Here is a 20,299-nt window from a genome sequence, read left to right as displayed (position 1 = left end):
CACATCTATTTTTATGAACCTATAAATAAATGTGTGGATGATGTCTATGTGTTTTTGTACCTCTTTTAGTGTGATCTTGACCTATAATTGTTCATGTTGCTACAGTACCTAAAGCTATTTGAAAACAAGCATGACTTGAACAATTATAGGTCATGATCTTGTTTCTCATATTATTAGCATTTTAGGTCCCTTTGGTTGTTATTTTTACTTCTAACTCTCACTATCTTTCTATACCATTTTCTTTGTTCATAGTCTCATTATTTTCATGTCTTTCTCTACTAACATTTCTACCTCTTGTTCCATGAGCATTACAAGCATTCCTCCATCCCACTTCATCATCCTTTTATTTTTAGCACTTTAAATTTTCATGCAAAAATTAGAATGTAACACTTAGGAATTTTGTAATATTTTTCCAATGCTTTTAATTTCTTGCAAGACCATAGCATGTATCTAGGCCAATGATGTAATAAGGACTATGGACTCTAATGATGTACACCGACACAAGCACCGACACATGCACACACATCACTTTAGGTATATGGCTAGAATATGCATGTTTAGATGTATGTTTAGGATCGTATGTTTAGATGAATGCATAGGATTTATACTTAGAAAAAATCAATTTTCCAAAAATATGAACCAACTTCACTCAAACCATTTTCTTAATAAACCTTGGGATCAAAATCCCATTGAATTTTCCTTTTCTTTTCTTAAAACAAAAATCTTAAAGAATTTTAATCATACTTAGACCTTTTTGCAAAATAACTAATCAAACCTCACATTTTCGCAATCTTATGCCCTTGAGGCCTCTCTCTCTCTCATTCTTCAAAATTCCATTTTTAAACTTAAAATCAACCAACAAAAAACAAAAACATTTTTTGGAAGAGAACTACGGTGGATTTGATCCCTTAAACGGGTATGTAGGCAAGGAACAAAATTCCTTCAATTCAAATAAAATAAAAATTCAAACACATTCTTCTCCCTCCAATTCTTCATTTAGAAAACCTTTAGGCTTAATATCACTTTCTTAAATAGCATTTAAAAATGAAGTGCGCGCGTAGAAATTAAAGACGGTTCCTATAGGTTACTATAGTCGTTATGGGTGCCTAACACCTTCCCGTAGCGAAAACAACTCCCGGACCTCGTTTCTCAAGGGTTTTGCTTACTTTTTCCCTTCCCAAGAAAAAATGAGACATCACCGGTTAAAAAGGTTCAAACGTAATCAATGTTTGACACCCGAAAACCAAGATAAAACAACATTCAACAATATTAAGCATATAATTCATCAATTACAGTTAACAACATAAACATTATCAACATATCATAATAATAATCTCATAACAGCATAACATCATCATTAACACATCGTAATCAATCATCAACATCAACTTAGTAAATCGACTTAACACTTGACTTGACAATGCAACTTAACTCGACTATGCAACTCTTATCATCTTAAATCTTCTTGACAATGCAAATGCATGTGGTACCAATTCAGGGCATCAAGCCCTCAACATATATGAGCGCAAAAAGGTTCCCAGGGCATCAAGCACCCAACATAATTGAGCAACGGCTCCAGGGCATCAAGCCCCCAACGTATTTGAGCAATGGCTCCAGGGCATCAAGCCCTCAACTTGAATGAGTATGCATGGACTCAACATCTTACAACTTGAAACATCAAGAATATCTTATATCACTCCAAAAATTTGGACTACGTCTTACAACTTTACAACTTAGACCGACATATACGACTTATGACATTAATGGTCAACATCAGCAAAACAACAACATCCTCGCATGATATTATCATAATTCATCAATCAAAGATATTCACGTCAAACCAAGTTAGATTCATCACAACATAGGTTAAATGCTCTAAAAAACCTTAATTCAACTCATAGTACACAAGCTTCGACGTTTGAAGACAATCCATAAGTTTTGGTATGACTTGGAAACAGTTATGTGGAATTTTCATAAAATTTCACTAAGACCTCCTTGGGGTATTTTCATCATAACTCAAAAATCAAAAATCATTTTCAAATCAAACTAAAGCCACTAGAAAGCTAACACAATTGTCTAAAACTTTCATGTTTACACCTAGGGCCAATTTAAAGCAAAAATGTGTGAAAAAGACACAAGAAAGGAAAAATCGAAGTCCTGACAACCCGCAACGAAGGCATAACAAAGCAGTCACCCATGAGGGGCTGCCTTGCTGCGCTCAGGCGCTGGCAAGCTGCGCCCAGGCGTGGGCAAGCAGTAGCCACTAACTCAAGCGTGGGCAAGTTGCCCCCGATCTCAAGTCAATCTTGCTAAACACACGTGCACCCACTAACTGATCCATCAAGTCGTCAATTCTTGGAAGTGGATACCTATTCTTTATAGTTACTTTATTCAACTGACGGTAGTCAATACATAACCACATGCTACCATCTTTCTTCTTAACTTACAATACCGGAGATCCCCAAGGTGAAACACTCGGTCTTATAAACTCTTTATCAAGTAAATCTTCTAATTGATTCTTCAGCTCAGCTAACTCGCAAGCTGACCTACGGTAAGGGTTCATAGACACAAGCTTCGTTCCCGGAACAAGATCAATAGAAAATTCAACTTCTCTCTCTGGTGGCACATCGGGAATCTCATCAGGAAAAACTTCTGGAAAATCGCATACCACTTGTAGTTTATCAATCACTGCTTGATTCTCCATAGATAAAGATGCCATCAAGGAGAACATCAAAATTCCATCACGTTCTAATTGCTTCAGCTGCTTAGTAGACAAAAACTCCGCTCCACTTTCTTCTTCGGCAGAAGAAAAATACACCGACTTACTAAAACAATTAATGTCAACATGGTTGTACTCTAACCAGTTCATACCAAGAATTACATCCATTCCACTCAAAGGTAAACAAACCAAATCGATTTCAAAATCTCGACCAAACATAGACAAAGGACATCTTAAACACACAAGAGAAGTAGTCACCAAACCCTTAGCTGGAGTTTCGACAACCATTTCCCCATTTATATTAGACATAGCAAGACCCAACTTAGAAGCACAATCAATAGAAATAAAACAATGCGTAGCACCCGTATCAATAATAGCAACTAAACCTGTACTATCAAAATAACATGTACCTCTGATCAAACGATCCTCGTTCTCCGTTTGAGTACCAGTCAAAGCAAAAACTCTCCTAGTGGTCTGAGCCTTCTTCGGCTTCTTGCATTGAGACCCAATATGACCTTCTTCATTGCAGTTAAAACACACTATATCCCCATGCTTACACTCTGTAAGCGTATGTCCCTTCTTGCCACAACAGAAACACCGTTTCACATCTCTAGTACAAGAATTGCTTTTATGGCCTTTCTCGCCACAAGTGAAACAAACAATCTTAGCAACAACATCATTCTTTCTCGGCCTCCTTTCATCATTAAATCTTTGTTTTCCTTTATCAGCAGGAGCACTGTAAGGCTTCGGACGACTTTGCTGACCTTTACCTCTCTTCTCATTCACAGTCTTGTAATGAGCTCTAGTATCCTCTTCATAGATTCTGCAACTGCTCACCATCTTGGAAAAATTACGGATCTTTTGGTAACCAATGGCCCGCTTGATGTCAGCACGCAAACCATTCTCAAACTTGATACATTTGGAGAACTCAGCAGTCTCAGCAGTATAGTGCGGGTAAAACTTAGCCAACTCTACAAACTTTGCAGCGTACTCTGTCACAGTCATGTTATTTTGCTTCAGCTCAAGAAACTCAATCTATTTCTTTCCGCGAACATCCTCCGAAAAGTATATGTCTAGGAACTCTCTCCTAAACACAGCCCAAGTAACAACCGCACCATCTTGCTCTAAGGTAGGTAGAAGACTCACCCACAAGTCGTCGGCTTCCTCAGCCAGCATGTGCGTACCAAAATGCACCTTCTGATCTTCCGTATATTGCATAACACGGAATACTCTCTCAATCACTTTGAGCCACGTCTGAGGTCCATCAGGGTCATACCTTCCTTTGAAAGTAGAGGGATGATTCCTCAGAAAAGTCTCCAACATCCTAACCTCAGCATTAGCACCAGCATTCACATTCGACTGTTGCCCCACAGCTTGAACTACAACTTCCAACGCAACATCAATAGCACTATCATTCCTTCCAGCCATCTTAGTTCTCTGCACAACACACAACAATCAAAATAACATAATAATGGTATTCCAACTATTAAACGACACTACTCGACTCAACTACTTGGCCGAATGGACCGACCTGCTCTGATACAATTATAACACCCCGTTTTCGCAACAAAAAAATTTCATAATAAAAATCAGAGTAATTCAACATAAACGGAATGTCACGTTCTTTTCATAAAATCATAGACGGAATAAATAAACATTTATCCTTCGAAATCCGACAACGTAATATTTAAAACTTTGCAGCGGAAAATTATTTAAACATCCAAAATAATCCTTGGCACAAGGGCCTCAACATAAAATCTCATAAAACTTAGTTCAATAACAATTAATGAAAACTTTTGAAAATAATACGTAAGGAACATAAAAACTATAACAAAATTCCCATCCCGTTATGTATCAGAGCACCTAGGACACACTTGTGAGGAGTCCACTCACGACCGCGACTAATCTTGGTTACCTGCAAGTTACCCATACGAAGAGCAACATTTTCAAGCAGAAGGGGTGAGATTCACATTCAACAATATTAAGCATATAATTCATCAATTACATTTAACAACATAAACATTATCAACATATCATAATAATAATCTCATAACAGCATAACATCATCATAAACACTTCGTAATCAATCATCAACATCAACTTCGTAAATTGACTTAACACTTGACTTGACAATGCAACTTAACTCGACTATGCAACTCGTATCATCTTAAATCTTCTTGACAATGCAAATGCATGTGGTACCAATTCAGGGCATCAAGCCCTCAACATATATGAGCGTAAAAAGGCTCCCTGGGCATCAAGCCCCCAACATAATTGAGAAAAGGCTCCAGGGCATAAAGCCCCCAACGTATTTGAGCAATGGCTCCAGGGCATCAAGCCCTCAACCTGAATGAGTATGCATGGACTCAACATCTTACAACTTGAAACAACATGAATATCTTATATGACTCCAAAAATTTGGACAACGTCCTACAACTTTACAACTTACATCGACATATACGACTTATGACATTAATGGTCAACAATAGCAAAACAGCAACATCTTCGCATGATATTATCATAATTCATCAATCAAAGATATTTGATGAGTCTTTATTTAGTCTATTTTTATGCATTATTTAGTTTCGTTTTAATTAGATTTAGTTATATTTTATTTAAATATTATTTCTTTTTTGAACTATTTTACTTCAATTGCATATTTTATATTTCAGGAACAAATATATGATGGAAGGTGTCTTGGAGCAAAAGAAAGGAGTCTGGAGCTGATTTGGAGCAAAAATACGAAAGATTCGGAGAACAAAATACTCTCCCCCAAGTCAGAAGCTTGGCACGGCCGTGCCACCTCCCAGGACTGCTTCTGCTGCTTTTGCTTGAAGGCCAAGTTACCCTGTTTTAGTTTTACCGGGATGCCCTTATAGTTGCTTAGATTTTAAGTCAATTGTAAAGCTATAAACAGAGTAGCTCTCCATCACAAATATTCATCTTTTGTTCTTGGAAATAAAATGTGACAATTGTTTCTTTGAATAAAAGTTCATCTTTATTTTCTTGTTATTTATTTTATGTTCTTCTTCCTCTTCTTCTCCATATATACAATGAACGTTAGTGAGTAGATTTCTTTGTCTTGGGATTATTGGATAACGTAATCCGGATCAAGCCAAGCCTTAAACCTTAATTTTATGTAACCCTAATTTCTAATCTAAATTCACCGCTTTAACATGAATTAACCATTATCAAACTGTGGAAGCAAACGCGGAGGGTTTGATAATTGTTAATCCATTATCTCAAATATCAATTCATAAAGCGAACGCGGAGCTTTGATATTCGAACAAGTGAATTTAGACAAGGATTGCGAAACATGAGAATAGTCTAGCAAACCTTGAGACATATAAAGTTTCGATCTTCAAGGGTCCCAAAGGCAATCACCCATGAGAATAGGTGTGGTTGTTGGAGGGATACACTCACTGACTTCGAGAGAAGCTTTGATACGCTTAAGAGAAACTTGTCTTTAGAAATTGGGACTAACGTAAAGTTATAAGTTTAAGGGTTTTCTTGCGAAGGACTTGTCATTAGGATGAACCAATAATCCCAAGGCTCCTTTTATTTTATTATTGTTATTTTCTCTTATTTAAAAACCCCCTATTTTATAATCTTTCTTCTCTTCTAATCATTTTCTAAAAGTTAATTGAATTCATAACTCACTAGCGGAACGATACTCTTTTTACTACTACTTCAATAGACCGTGCACTTGCGGTTTGGCCTATCAAGTTTTTGGCGCCGTTGCCGGGGAGTTGTTGTAATTTGATTAACTTTTTATTAGTGATTAGACAAAAAAAATAAAAATAAATATATATATATATATATATATAAATTTATATATATATATATTATTTCCTTTTTCTTTTCCTTTTCTCTCTCTCTCTCTCCCTCTCTCTCTCTCTTTATTTTTTCTTTTTCTATTCTGTCTCTAACTGTTTTGATTTCAGGCATGGCTCAAAACCTTTTTCAATGGACCTTTTCCCCCCTTTCACCACCTTGTAAGGATTATGAAATATTTGGTCATACTAGTGTTGAATGTCAACTAGGTAATGTTGTTAGAAGTCCCGAGCAAGTAAACTATGCTCAATATAATCAAGGGTTTAGGAATAGTCAATTTTTTTTTCAAACCCCTCAAAATCTTTTTGGACAACAAACATCACCACCCGGTTTTGCAAACAACCAAGGAGTCCCTCAAAAATCCGACTTGGAACTTTTGATAGAAAATTTTGAATTAGATAACATTAGGCATAACCAAGAGTTTAAAGTCAAAGCTGGAATTTTGAATGACTCTCTCAATAGGCTTTCCGCAAAAGTGGATTCTCTTTTTACTCACAACAAAATGCTTGATACTCAAATCTCTCAAGTAGCCCAACAAGTAACCTCTTACCCACAACCCTCCGGAGTCTTCCCGAGTCAAACTGAAACCAACCACAAAGGCCCGATAAATGCTATTACACTTAGGAATGATAAGCAATTAGAGGACCCTGTTGTAGAAACCAAGACAATTGAGGTTGGGGTAGAGTGTGAAAAACCAAACAGTGAGAAAGTTGTAGTAGAGAGTGATAAGCCTCACATATCACCACCATATGAGCCAAAAATTCATTTCCCACAAGGGTTTGATGAGTCCAAGTTAGATGAGAAGTTCAATCATTCAAAGCAAATTGTCATCTAAACTTAAGGATCCAGAGAGTTTTTCCATACCATATGTCATAGGATCCAAGACTATAGAAAGAGCAACATGTGATTTGGGTGAGAATATTACTTTGATGCCATTGTCCCTTAGTGAGAGATTAGGTATCGGATAGAGAAACCTTTTGATCGTCAAGCTAATGACTTTAAACGAGCGCTTCATGGGAGGCAACCCACACATTTAATTGCTTTTGTTTTGTTTATTTTTCTTTGTTTTAAGTTGTTTTGTAGGTAATCGTCCACATATGATTCATTGAAATTGAAAAAAAATTTGAAGCCCCTGACCAGAAGGTTGGCACGGCCCGGCTAAGGTTGGCACGACCGTGCCAGTATTTTAACACACAACAACCCTCCCAATTCCAGTAGCCTGGCACGGCCCGTGCCAAGGTTGGCACGGCCGTGCCCGAACTCTAGTACCATATAACCTTAAAAAATTTCTTCTTCTTCATCCATTCTCAAACACAAACATCTCTCTCCCTTTAAACTTCTCTCTAAAACCTCCATAACCATCAAACCTCAAACCTTCACATCTCCATCAAACTCCACCAAATCAATCCAATTCTTCCCCATATCAACTCTAAACTTCATTCCAAACACAAACCACCAATCAAAAACAACTTTCATCCACCCAAACTCATAATTCATTAAAACCTTATTCTCTTTAACCTAACCCAAAAACCACAAATTCATCACCAAACCCCACAACTAAAGTCCTAAACATTATTCCAACATCAACCCCAACCCCAAACCAATCCTTTCCACCTAAAATCTTCCAAACCCTAAACCTTCAACCAATCCTCACAAAAAGCAACCTAAGGTCAAATGGCTTCAAGAAGAAGTGGCAAGGAACCAGCAAGATCTCAAGGAGGACCTCCCTCAAAAAAGCAAGCACAAGTCAAGAATCATGGGATCAAGTTTAAGGACAAATCACAAAGGGATATGTATAAAACTCTAATCTCTAAACCCTTACATCCTTCTAGATATCCTGATTCTCATACTTTGAATGTGCTAGGGCTTAGTGATGATGTTTATAGGATGATAGGAAGGCTAGGTTGGACTGATTTGTTAGAACCTATGAGGGGTTATGAGAATTTCACCTATGAGTTTTTGAGTTCCATTGTTTTTACTAAAGATAGGTTGGATTATGATAACCCTAACCATAGAATCACCTTCCAGCTATTGAATATTGATTATGATATGTCACTTCAGCACTTTTGTGATGCCTTAGGTTTTGCAAACGAGGGGTATATCCATGATCATTGGGATCCTAGCCTAAAGCAGGTTGACTATCAACCCGCTGTCTTTTGGGAACGAATCACCGGCCTTGACACATTCGTCACTAGAGCCAACAAAGCTAGCAACATTCACAACCCCGTACTTAGGTACCTTCAGAGGGTAATGGCTTGCACTATTTGGGGTAGAACCGAGCTAGGAAACACTAGAACCGATGAGCTCTTCATGGTGTGGGCTATGCTCCATAACCACCCTGTAAACACTTGTTTTTATTTGATTGATTACCTAGACTTCGTCGGTACTAGACCGGCCGGTAAGGGAGATATAGTGGTGGGTGGCCTCATCACATACATAGCTAGGTGTTTTGGAGTGGGTGAGGATGAGGGGATCAAACCAATTGAAGGAAACAATAGGCTTAATAGGGAAACCCTCATTGCTATGAATTTCATTAAACATCGTCCACCCCTCCATTACCAACTCAAGCTAAATGTGCCAATCATGTTTTTACTTCCTAACCCATCTCGGACTACCACCGAGGTGGAAGCAAATTTGTTGTATGTTGATGATGTGCAGGTTCTTGAGGAGCAAGATGTTGATGAAGGAGAAGGTGCTAACTTGCACCATGATGTGGGAGGAAGTGCTAACTTGCACCAAGAGGAGCACCATGCCATGACACCGATAATCTAAATGAAGATCAAAGATGGGCATGGATACACAATGAAGTTGAAAGGATGAGCATCGAGCAACAAAGGCAAGGTGTTGAAATCTCCGGACTTAGAAATGAAGTCCAAAGAGGCAACCGCATCAATGAAGAAAATAATGAAATGCTCCGTAGGATGATGCAACACCTTCATCTCCAAGGTCCTCCTTATGGACCTCAATGAACAATTGTGAGCTTTCCTCTTCCTCTCTTCGCTTCTCTCTTCTCTCCTTCTCCTACTCTTTCTTCTACTCCTTCTTCTTCTTCTTCCTCTACTTCTTCTTCTTCTCTTTTAGTTTTCTTTTCTTTTGAATCATTGAGGACAATGCTTCTCCTAAGTGTGGGGGGGCCTAATAAAGTGTCTAGAGTCGTTAATGTAAATCATGGCATGGTTAAGTAGCTTGTTTTTAATGTAAATCATGGCATAAAAATTTTGTTTTGTCTTCTCTTAAAAAGGTTGTTTCTTGTGCATGAAAGTAATTTCTTGTGTTTTTAGTGTTCTTGCTATACCCACATCCTGTTTTATCGTGAAAAATTCTCCAATGAGAAAAGCACCTTGTAACACCCTACTTATAATAAGCGGTAAAACACGCGAATATACAAATATATTCTAGAAATAGATGCTACGTCATCAAAACAAAAACATCATACATGTATAAATTGTCAAGTCTCATAAACATAGCAGCGGAACACATATATAATAATGTGAATAACATCTCCAAATCTCAGATACAATAATATCTCAAATCTCAACATAATAATGTCTCAACACCAAAATACAGAATCAAATAGAAATCCAACGTGCAAGAACTACCCTAGATCAGAGCCATAATCTAGACACTGCACATAAAAAGAGGAACTCCACTCCTCGGCAACATCAACACAAGTCTAAGCGTCCTGCACTCCATCTACCCGTCCATACGGAAAGGTAGGTGGTAAACCACTGAGGGTTAGCATTACATCATCATAATCCATATAAGATTAAACAAGAACATTGGAAATGAAAGATATATTCAAGAACGAAGGACAACAAATCATACATGTATTCAAAAGTATTCACACCACTTATATCATTCAATATCATCATTCCAAGTTCGTATCAACAAGTGTATCATACACGTATCCCATATACATAACTATCCCTCCTAGAACACTAACATCACATGATTATTATCCCCCATCACTTACATTTCAAGCTATGACATTATTAACATGACATAGCGAGTATATCCAATCTCTAAACAAATCATCGACATAAGTTCATCAATTATCAATCAATGGAAGGATTACTCACCTTATTCTCCACTTAGCATACTTAATTCAAAAGTACAATTCATCGTTTCAAAGTCATAAGCAAGTAATCATCATCATCATCAAGGAAATCACCACATCATATGCATATACATATACAACTCTCACTTCATCGTTATTATCAAATTAATTATCATCAAATAGATTCACCAAGTGTATAAGCACAAACAAATAAGACATGCAATTAGAGCATAATTCAATTATTCACAACCATCAACAAAATCCACCAATGTACATATACACCAATCCACACAATCACAACATTCACCAAATTTCACCAATCCACAAATTCACCAAGTCATATATTCAATTATGACACAACTCATCAATTATTCAAATGCATATAATGCTCTAGACTCTTCTAGATGCATGTGGTACCAAATCACCTCAAGGTCGTCACCTTCGATGCAACAAAAACATCGTAATCACCTCAATTGGATATAAAGTCCACCACCATCAGTCATGAATGCATGAACATATGACTCGACTCAATGCATATGTTCACACAAACAATAATCACCTCAACGTCACCAACACTTGTACACATGCAATCAACAACAATTCACCACCACATAACATATGTACAATCACCAACAACATCCATAATTCAAGCAACATATAGTTGTCACATATATACACCACCAACAATCAACATTTAACATGTTCAACAAATAACATAACATAAACATGTTCATCACCATTCAATTAGTATATACGCATCGACAACAATTCACCACCACTTGACATATATACAATCACCAACAACAACCACAATTCAATCAACATATAGTTGTCACACATATACATCATCAATCATCTCCACATAAATCAACATATAGTTGCCACATTTCCACATAATTCCTTACAATCCATATAAAGGAACAATTACAACATATGATCACAAACATCATATTCGTCACTCAACAACCATTCATACATCCTCTCATAATCATATTAATCTATTCACAAAGGGTTCATAAGCAATTGGCTCTCAAAAAAATCATTTTCTACCAAGTTCGTCTCCAAAAATCATAACATTGAAAATAATTGAGCATTTAAGTCAAAACCAAGTAAACAAGCTCAATTGCCTATGCCATGTATTCTCACAAGTCACGTATACGTGCAGTAGAGGTTACATAAGCATTTCATCGGCCAAATACGATGAATTCATAAAAATCACAAAGTTCGTCTCGCTTTATCGTTTTTCAAGAATTTCCATTTTCAAATCAAAACAAGTTAGATCCCTCACATCATAGTTTAAATACTACTAAATACCTTCATTGAACTCATAAAACATAAGTTTGAGGTTTGGAACCAATCCATAAGGTTTGGGTCGACTTAAGAGTAGTTATGCGGAATTTTTGTAAAATTTCAGCAAGACCACCTTGGAGTATTTTCACAATAACTCAAAAACCGAAAATCATTTTCAAGTCAAACCAAAGCCTCTGAAAAGCTAACAAAATTATCTACAACTTTCATGTTTACACCGAAAATCAATTTAAAACAGAAACGTGCGAAAAAAGACACAAGAACGCGAAACAGGGCATGCTGTCAGAGGGCTACTCGCCCAGCGAGTAAATCCACTCGCCATTGCGAGTTAAGACAGGCAGCTCTCGGGAAAACTCTCAATTTCACCCCAAAACCCCAATTTTGACTTCCCAAAGCTCAAATTTGATCCCAAGGTTTGTTTAAACATTTCTAAACATGAAAAGACACTCAAAATCATGTAAAACATGTATCAAAACATCCTTACAACAAAAATCATCATTTGACCCATTTTTCATTAAAACTTTAAAAACAACACAAGGTCATAGCAAGCTCCACAATTATGATTACCCAAGGTTTTAATTATCAACAACAACATCTATTAGCAACCACAACAACTAACCATCATGAATTCATCAATGATTCATCAACAACAACACCTCATATCATCATTTTTGGACAAAAATGCAAAGCATACATATAACCATAATTTAAGCATGTAATTTCATCATGAACAACTCAATTAACATTCAATTTACATACCCAACATTGCATCAAAACATGAACACGAATTTACAATTAATTAGGTTCAATTCATCAATTTCACAAAATGGGTAGAAATGAAAAATTAGGAATTATGGTTGAAACCTAACCCTCTTGCCTCTAGCACCAAGAATCTCTAACCCAAGCTTCAATTTAGCTCCTAGATGATGAATCCCCTCTTGCCTCTAACCTTTGTTCTTGTTCTTCCCTCTAGCCTCTAACTCTTCTCTTCTCAAATGAAAGATGTGGGTGAAAGAACCATATTTCTCTACTAACATTAGTTTATAAAGGCTCACTTAATTGGACTTATCTCACAAACCTTAATGGGCCTAACCCATTTCTATTTTAACCTCAAAAATGTTACTACTCACTTAACGGTAAAATATAACACTAACGGTCACTTTTCGGTAATAAAATAAATTACTACAACTTCCTAGCACTTAGTAAAATAACAACTCTCACTAAGCACTAAATTACAAAATTACCCCTACTCTCAAAATGACCAAAATGCCCCTAAGTCCAAAATGACTAAAATACCCTTCTAACACCGAATTCTACAATTCCCAACCAAAAATACACACAGAGGCAAATAATCAAATAAGAGCACATATAACACACATAAATAAATAAAATAAATCTATCGAAAAATCAGGTTGTTACACACCCGGTTGCAATCTTTGAGTAAATGTATGAGTAGGTATTTTAAGGAGCACGTTCTATCTTTAGTGTTAACTTAGACCCTTAAAAGTCTTTAGAGTAAAAGTAGTATAAGTTTGTGTGGGAAAATAATCAATTGTGCTTTATTGTTTTATTCTCTTAATTGTTAAAGTTAAATGGGGCGGGAGTATGGCACCAACATGTGGGGGAAAGGACAATCCCTAACTTCCTAATTGTGGTGGTGACTCCCTAATTTGAACTTAAGTTCCAAATCCCTCAAATGAGGAAAATAAATTCATCAATGCTAGGGGGAAAGGACAATTACATCCAAAAAGACTTCCTACGCGGAGATGAAATAAAAATTTTGCAGCACTGCTTAGGGTGATTTTGAATCTAGGGGGAAAGGACAATTACATCCAAAAAGACTTCCTATGAGGATAGATAGCCCCTAAGCACCTGCAGCCCCTTTGTGCTTAAATTGTTAATTTAATTTAATTTTAACTAAATTCCCATCACTCTTATATGAAATGAAGAAAGAACTTTTCTCGGTTACTTTAGCATTAGGGATAGAACCTGTTCCTCATAATATCTGTCTTATACAAGAGCAAGAAAAGGGTTGGACTGCACACACACACTCACTTAAGACTTGTTGTTGGGTTGAATAGGTTCACAAGGAATACTTGAAGTCGTGATTAGTTTACTTGAAACAAAACCTTAGGAGAGGCTTGAGTTTTTCAATTGTGTTGCCATGTTTAATCTTTCTTGTTGCTGCTATGTCTATTGCCTTTTGCTTGAGGACAAGCAAAGATTCAAGTGTGGGGGAGTTTGATGAGTCTTTATTTAGTCTATTTTTATGCATTATTTAATTTCGTTTTAATTAGATTTAGTTTTATTTTATTTAAATATTATTTCCTTTTTGAACTATTTTACTTCAATTGCATATTTTATATTTCAGGAACAAATATATGATGGAAGGTGTCTTGGAGCAAAAGAAAGGAGTTTGGAGCTGATTTGGAGCAAAAATACGAAAGATTCGGAGAACAAAATACTCTCCCCCAAGTCAGAAGCTTGGCACGGCCCGTACCAATGTTGGCACGGCCATGCCACCTCCCAGGACTGCTTTTGCTTGAAGGCCAAGTTACCCTGTTTTAGTTTTACCGGAATGCCCTTATAGTTGCTTAGATTTTAAGTCAATTGTAAAGCTATAAATAGAGTAGCTCTCCATCACAAATATTCATCTTTTGTTCTTGGAAATAATATGTGACAATTGTTTCTTTGAATAAAAGTTCATCTTTATTTTCTTGTTATTTATTTTATTTTCTTCTTCCTCTTCTTCTCCATATCTACAATGAACGTTAGTGAGTATATTTCTTTGTCTTGGGATTATTGGATAAGTCTAATGACGTAATCCGGATCAAGCCAAGCCTTACACCTTAATTTTATGTAACCCTAATTTCTAATCTAAATTCACCGCTTTAACATGAATTAACCATTACCAAACTGTGGAAGCGAACGCGGAGGGTTTGATAATTGTTAATCCGATATCTCAAATATCAATTCATAAAGCGAACGCGGAGCTTTGATATTCGAACAAGTGAATTTGGACAAGGATTGCGAAACTTGAGAATAGTCTAGCAAACCTTGAGACATATACAGTTTCGATCTTCAAGGGTCCCAAAGGCAATCACCCATGAGAATAGGTGTGGTTGTTGGAGGGATACACTCTCTAACTTCGAGAGAAGCTTTGATACGCTTAAGAGAAACTTGTCTTTAGAAATTGGGACTAACGTAAAGTTATAAGTTTAAGGGTTTGCTTGCGAAGGACTTGTCATTAGGATGAACCAATAATCCCAAGGCTCCTTTTATTTTATTATTGTTATTTTCTCGTATTTAAAAACCCCCTATTTTATAATCTTTCTTCTCTTCTAATCATTTTCTAAAAGTTAATTGAATTCACAACTCCCTAGCGGAACGATACTCTTTTTACTACTACTTCGATAGACCGTGCACTTGCGGTTTGGCCTATCAATATTCACGTCAAACCAAGTTAGATTCATCACAACATAGGTTAAATGCTCTAAAACACCTTAATTGAACTCATAGTACACAAGCTTTGACGTTTGAAGACAATCCATAAGTTTTGGAATGCCTTGGAAATAGTTATGCGGAATTTTCATAAAATTTCACTAAGAACTCCTTGGGGTATTTTCATCATAACTCAAAAATCAAAAATCATTTTCAAATCAAACCAAAGCCACTGGAAAGCTAACACAATTTTATAAAACTTTCAGGTTTACACCTAAGGCCAATTCAAAACAGAAACGTGTGAAAAAGACACAAGAACGCAAAAATCGAAGTCCTTACATCACGCAACGAAGGCACAACAAAGTAGTCACCCATGAGGGGCTGCCTTGCTGCGCTCAGGCGCTGGCAAGCTGCGCCCAGGCGTGGTTAGGCAGTAGCCAGTGACCTGCGCTGCAGCTCTGTGCAGTCCTGTTTTTCTCCCATTTTTACCGTTTCGTCCGTAAAAACCTAACCATTACCCCGATTCCAATTCTGTTTTCGCCTACGAGTTCTATTCGACAAATCCTATCATATTTTACTGAAAAATCATATTTTCAAATCTCCAAAACAGCTTATCCCAGAATTACTTATTTCCCAAAAGCACTTAAAATCACTTTTTCTCAAAATCTCAATTTTCATCAATCCAACCCCAAAACTGGTTCTAATCATTGTACTATGAAAGTTCTAAGGTCTGAACACTGTTTTCTACATCAATTCAACAGGTTTTCATCATCTAATCAACAATTCCTCACTTTAACCCTAATTCTCAAACTCTCACATACTATTCCTACAACATGTTGGATGCAAATTCAGAATTACAGACTTAAAATTACTGAATGTTAGTCTCACCCTTACCTTAAAGAAGTGAAATCGGTAGCCTCTAGTTCTTCTCCTCTTCTCTTGACTTTTTCTCCCTTTTTCACCAAAAACTGATCGTACGTTCTATGTCTTTCTAACCTAACTTCTCCTATTTATATCTCTTCATCTAATTTATCTTATTTCCTATTTCTACCACTAAACTTTCTAAATTCACAAAATAACCTCACACCTCAATATTTATTTTACTTTCAAATCTTATTTTATTAAATAATAAAATAAGTCACAATATCTCATAAAATTCTCTAAGACCACATAAATCACATAAATATATTCTAAAACTCATTAAAATAATCAATTAATTAGAACAGGCGTTACAACTCTCCCCAACTTATAGAATTTTCGTCCTCGAAAATTTACCTCAAGCAAACAACTCTGGATAACACTCCAGCATCTTACTCTCTAGCTCCCACGTCAATATTTCACCAGTCGCTCCGTCCCAAACGACTTTCATAAGAGGTATCTCTTTACCTCTCAACTTCTTCACTTCACGACCTTCAATCCTCACTGGTAAGGTCTCAACCATAAGGTTATCTCTAACTTGCACATCATCTCTTTGGATCACATGAGATGGATCCGGTACATACTTCCGAAGTTGCGACACGTGAAACACATCATGCAAATTCGAAAGATGCGGTGGTAGACCCACTCGGTACGCCACCGTTCCAACTCTTTCTGATATCTGATACGGACCAATAAACTTCGGACTCAACTTCTTTGACTTCAATGCATGACCCACACCGGTCACGGGAGTAACTCTTAGGAATACATGATCTCCCTCTTGAAACTCAAGGTCTTTCCTACGCTTATCATGATAACTCTTTTGTCGACTCTGCAACGCTTTCATCTTTTCTTGAATCATCTTTACCTTCTCAGTAGTCTGTTGAACAATTTCTGGTCCTAAAACCACATTCTCACCTGACTCAAACCAACACAACGGAGTTCTGCACCTTCGACCATGCAAAGCCTCGAATGGTGCCATTCTGATACTAGAATGATAACTTTTATTGTACGTGAATTCTATCAACAGAAGATGACTATCCCAAGTTTCTCCTTGCTCAAGTACACAAACTCTCAACAAGTCTTCCAACGACTAAATCGTTCTTTCCAACTGACCATCTGTCCGAGGATGGTAAGTCGAACTCAACTTCAACTTAGAACCTAAAGCCTCTTGCAAACTCTTCCAAAATCTAGAAGTAAACCTTGGATCTCTATCTGATACAATGCTCGATGGAACACCATGCAGCTTCACTTTATCTCGAATATAAATCTCTGCCAACTGAGCTACAGGAAAATTGATGTTAATCGGAATAAAATGAGCCGACTTCGTCAATCTATCAACAACCACCCATATCACATCTTTCCCTTTAGGAGTATTCGACAAACTCGTCACAAAATCCATGGATATTCTATCCCATTTCCAATCTGGCACATCTAAGGGTGTCATCAACCCGACAGGTTTCTGATGCTCCACCTTCGACTTCTGGCAACTCAAACACAAATATACCAACTGTACCATGTCACGTTTCAATCCAGACTACCAAAACAACTTCTTCAAATCATGATACATCTTCATAGCTCCCAAATGAATACTCAAGCTACTTCTATGACTCTCTTCAAGAATCATCTTCATCTCGTCATTGTCTGGAATACAAATTCTACCTCGAAATCTCAACACACTTTGATCATCGATTTTGAAGTCACTATCTTCAGTCTGGTTAGTAGAAACCAACAAGTCCACAAACTTAACATCAACTTTCTACGCTTCTTTAATACTTTTCAAGAAGTCACTATCAATTTTCAGCATTCCTAGCTTTACACTCTAAGGTGACGTTTCACAAACTAAGCTCAAATCTCTAAACTGTTCAAGCAGTTCGAACTCCTTAACCATCAAAGCAGACATATGCAGAGTCTTCCTACTTAAGGCATCTGCAACAACATTAGCTTTACCCGGATGATAATTCAAACCAAAGTCATAATCTTTCAGCAATTTAAGCCACCTTCGTTGCCTCATATTCAATTCCTTCTGATCAAACAAATACTTCAAGCTCTTGTGATCACTAAACACCTCAAATCTCGAACCATACAAGTAATGTCTCCAAATCTTAAGCACAAATACCACAACATCTAATTCAAGATCATGAGTAAGATAATTTCGTTCATGAATTCTCAACTGTCTTGATACATACGCAACCACTTTACCATCTTGCATAAGCACACCACCTAAGCCCAACTTGGATGCATCACAATACACCACAAAAGGTTCATCGGACTTCGGCAAAATCAAAACTGGGGCTGATAGGCGTTTGGCAAGTGCACCAAATACTATCGAAGTAGTAAAATATCGATCCCACGAGGACTGTTTTTAATCTCAATAATTCAACTACGTTGTATTTTAGGATGTATAAAGGTTATTTTGATTTGCCACTAGGCAGTAAATTGGTTTGATTGCATAAAAGTAATTGCTAAAAATAAATTGGTTTTCAAGAATAAGAGAGAGATGAGTTTAGGTCTTTCGAATCATCTATGTTCCCCTAATTGTTATGTTGCACCTATTCGTATGAATGATCTTCTAATCCCACGATAGTTAACAAAATAGTCCTAATCAATCCCTTGAGTTAGGACCCTCTTCTTAAACTACAGCCCCTAATCCCTTAGGTGGTCTAATAATCTTTGAAGGTTTAAAGCACGTTAACCTAATATCACTAATAAACGATTATCCATTCCTATACTAACCATGTTTATTAGAACAATTCAATAGTTCTAAGTAGAAAGCTATGGTCAGTAGTCATTCGTTCTCACAAAATCATATTTATATTTGATCAGGATATAAAAAGCATTAAGAACAATTGAATTGAATAAAGACTAGAATATCATTCACAATAAATAGAGTTTCATAACATAATATCTCAATTAGGGTTACAACGAATCATATCAGACCTAACCTCTAATGGATTTAGCTACTCATAATAGTGTTTACAAATAACATAATCATTAGAGGTAATAAAACATACACAAAGTGATTGGAAGATGAAGAAATCATCCTCTTGGCCTTCCTTGCAGTTGCAAAATCGCACTTGGCTCTCTAGAATTCGTAACCCTTGTTTTTGGAATAGACTGCAGCTTAAATAGGCACAGAATATCGCCCAAATCGTGTCACGTTTTAAGTGAATCGTGACACGTTTTTACCTTCTGGAGCAAGAAACTGAATTAGGGTTTCACCAAATCGTGTCACGTTTTACCAATCATGACACGTTTCTTCAATGTCGAATCAAGAGTTCTGATGCTTCCCAAATCGTGGCACGTTTCTATGAAATCGTGACACGTTTTCTTCTTTTGCAATCCTTCAGTTTTTCTGCTCTTTTTGCTGCATAAGTCTCATTGTGAACTCCATTTTTGTGCTAAAATACATCTAAAATTACGTAATGACAAGCTGTCATCAGGGGCCGTCGTCAATTGCTTCTTCAATTCATTAAAGTTGTTCTCACAATGAACATCCCACACAAAGGTTTTACCTTGATAAGTCAACTGAGTTAACAGAAGTGCTAACTTAGAAAATCCTTCTATAAATCTTCTGTAATAACCAGCCAATCCCAAGAAGCTTCTAATCTCTGTAACCGACTTAGGAGTCTCCCATTGTGATACCGCATCAACTTTAGATGGATCTACTGCAATACCACTAACAGAAATAACATGGCCCAGAAAACTTACCTCCTTCAACCAAAATTCACACTTTGGCAATTTAGCATATAGCTTCTTCTCCTTCAGCACTTGCAAAATGATCTTCAAATGCTCAGCATGTTCTTCTTCAGACTTGGAGTATATCAAAATATCATCAATGAATACAACCAAGAAGCGATCTAAAAAGGCATGAAAAATACGATTCATGTACTCCATAAACACACCTGGCGTATTACTAACACCAAAAGGCATCACTTTATATTCATAATGTCCATATCGCGTTCTAAAATCCGTCTTCTGCATATCTTCATCTATCACTTTAATCTGGTGATAACCCGATCTCA

At 36.7% G+C, this 20,299-nt stretch overlaps 1 protein-coding gene across 1 annotated transcript; it reads right to left on the bottom strand.

Moving 5' to 3' along the window:
• Nucleotides 1-3,020: 3,020 nt before the first annotated feature.
• Nucleotides 3,021-3,724, bottom strand: LOC146916035 (uncharacterized). The gene is made up of 2 exons (XM_085721522.1): nucleotides 3,130-3,724; nucleotides 3,021-3,040 (listed from the first exon to the last, which is right to left on the bottom strand). Exons 1-2 carry the CDS (start codon nucleotides 3,722-3,724, stop codon nucleotides 3,021-3,023), a joined length of 615 nt encoding a protein of 204 aa, XP_085577648.1.
• Between the last annotated feature and the right edge of the window lie 16,575 nt (nucleotides 3,725-20,299).

This window comes from Medicago sativa, chromosome 6, assembly GCF_051527215.1.
Source record: "Medicago sativa cultivar Bolivia chromosome 6, Bolivia_mono, whole genome shotgun sequence".
NCBI lineage: Eukaryota > Viridiplantae > Streptophyta > Magnoliopsida > Fabales > Fabaceae > Medicago > Medicago sativa.
Note: the sequence above shows the minus strand (reverse complement) of the source record. Positions and strands in the feature narration are given on the sequence as shown.

Coding starts and splice junctions, on each gene's coding strand:
- LOC146916035 (XM_085721522.1), bottom strand. CDS start 3,724: ATGACTGTGACAGAGTACGCTGCAAAGTTTGTAGAGTTGGCTAAGTTT. Junction 3,041..3,129: donor CGAGGATCGTTTGATCAGAG/GTACATGTTATT, acceptor TGTGCTTCTAAG/TTGGGTCTTGCTATGTCTAA.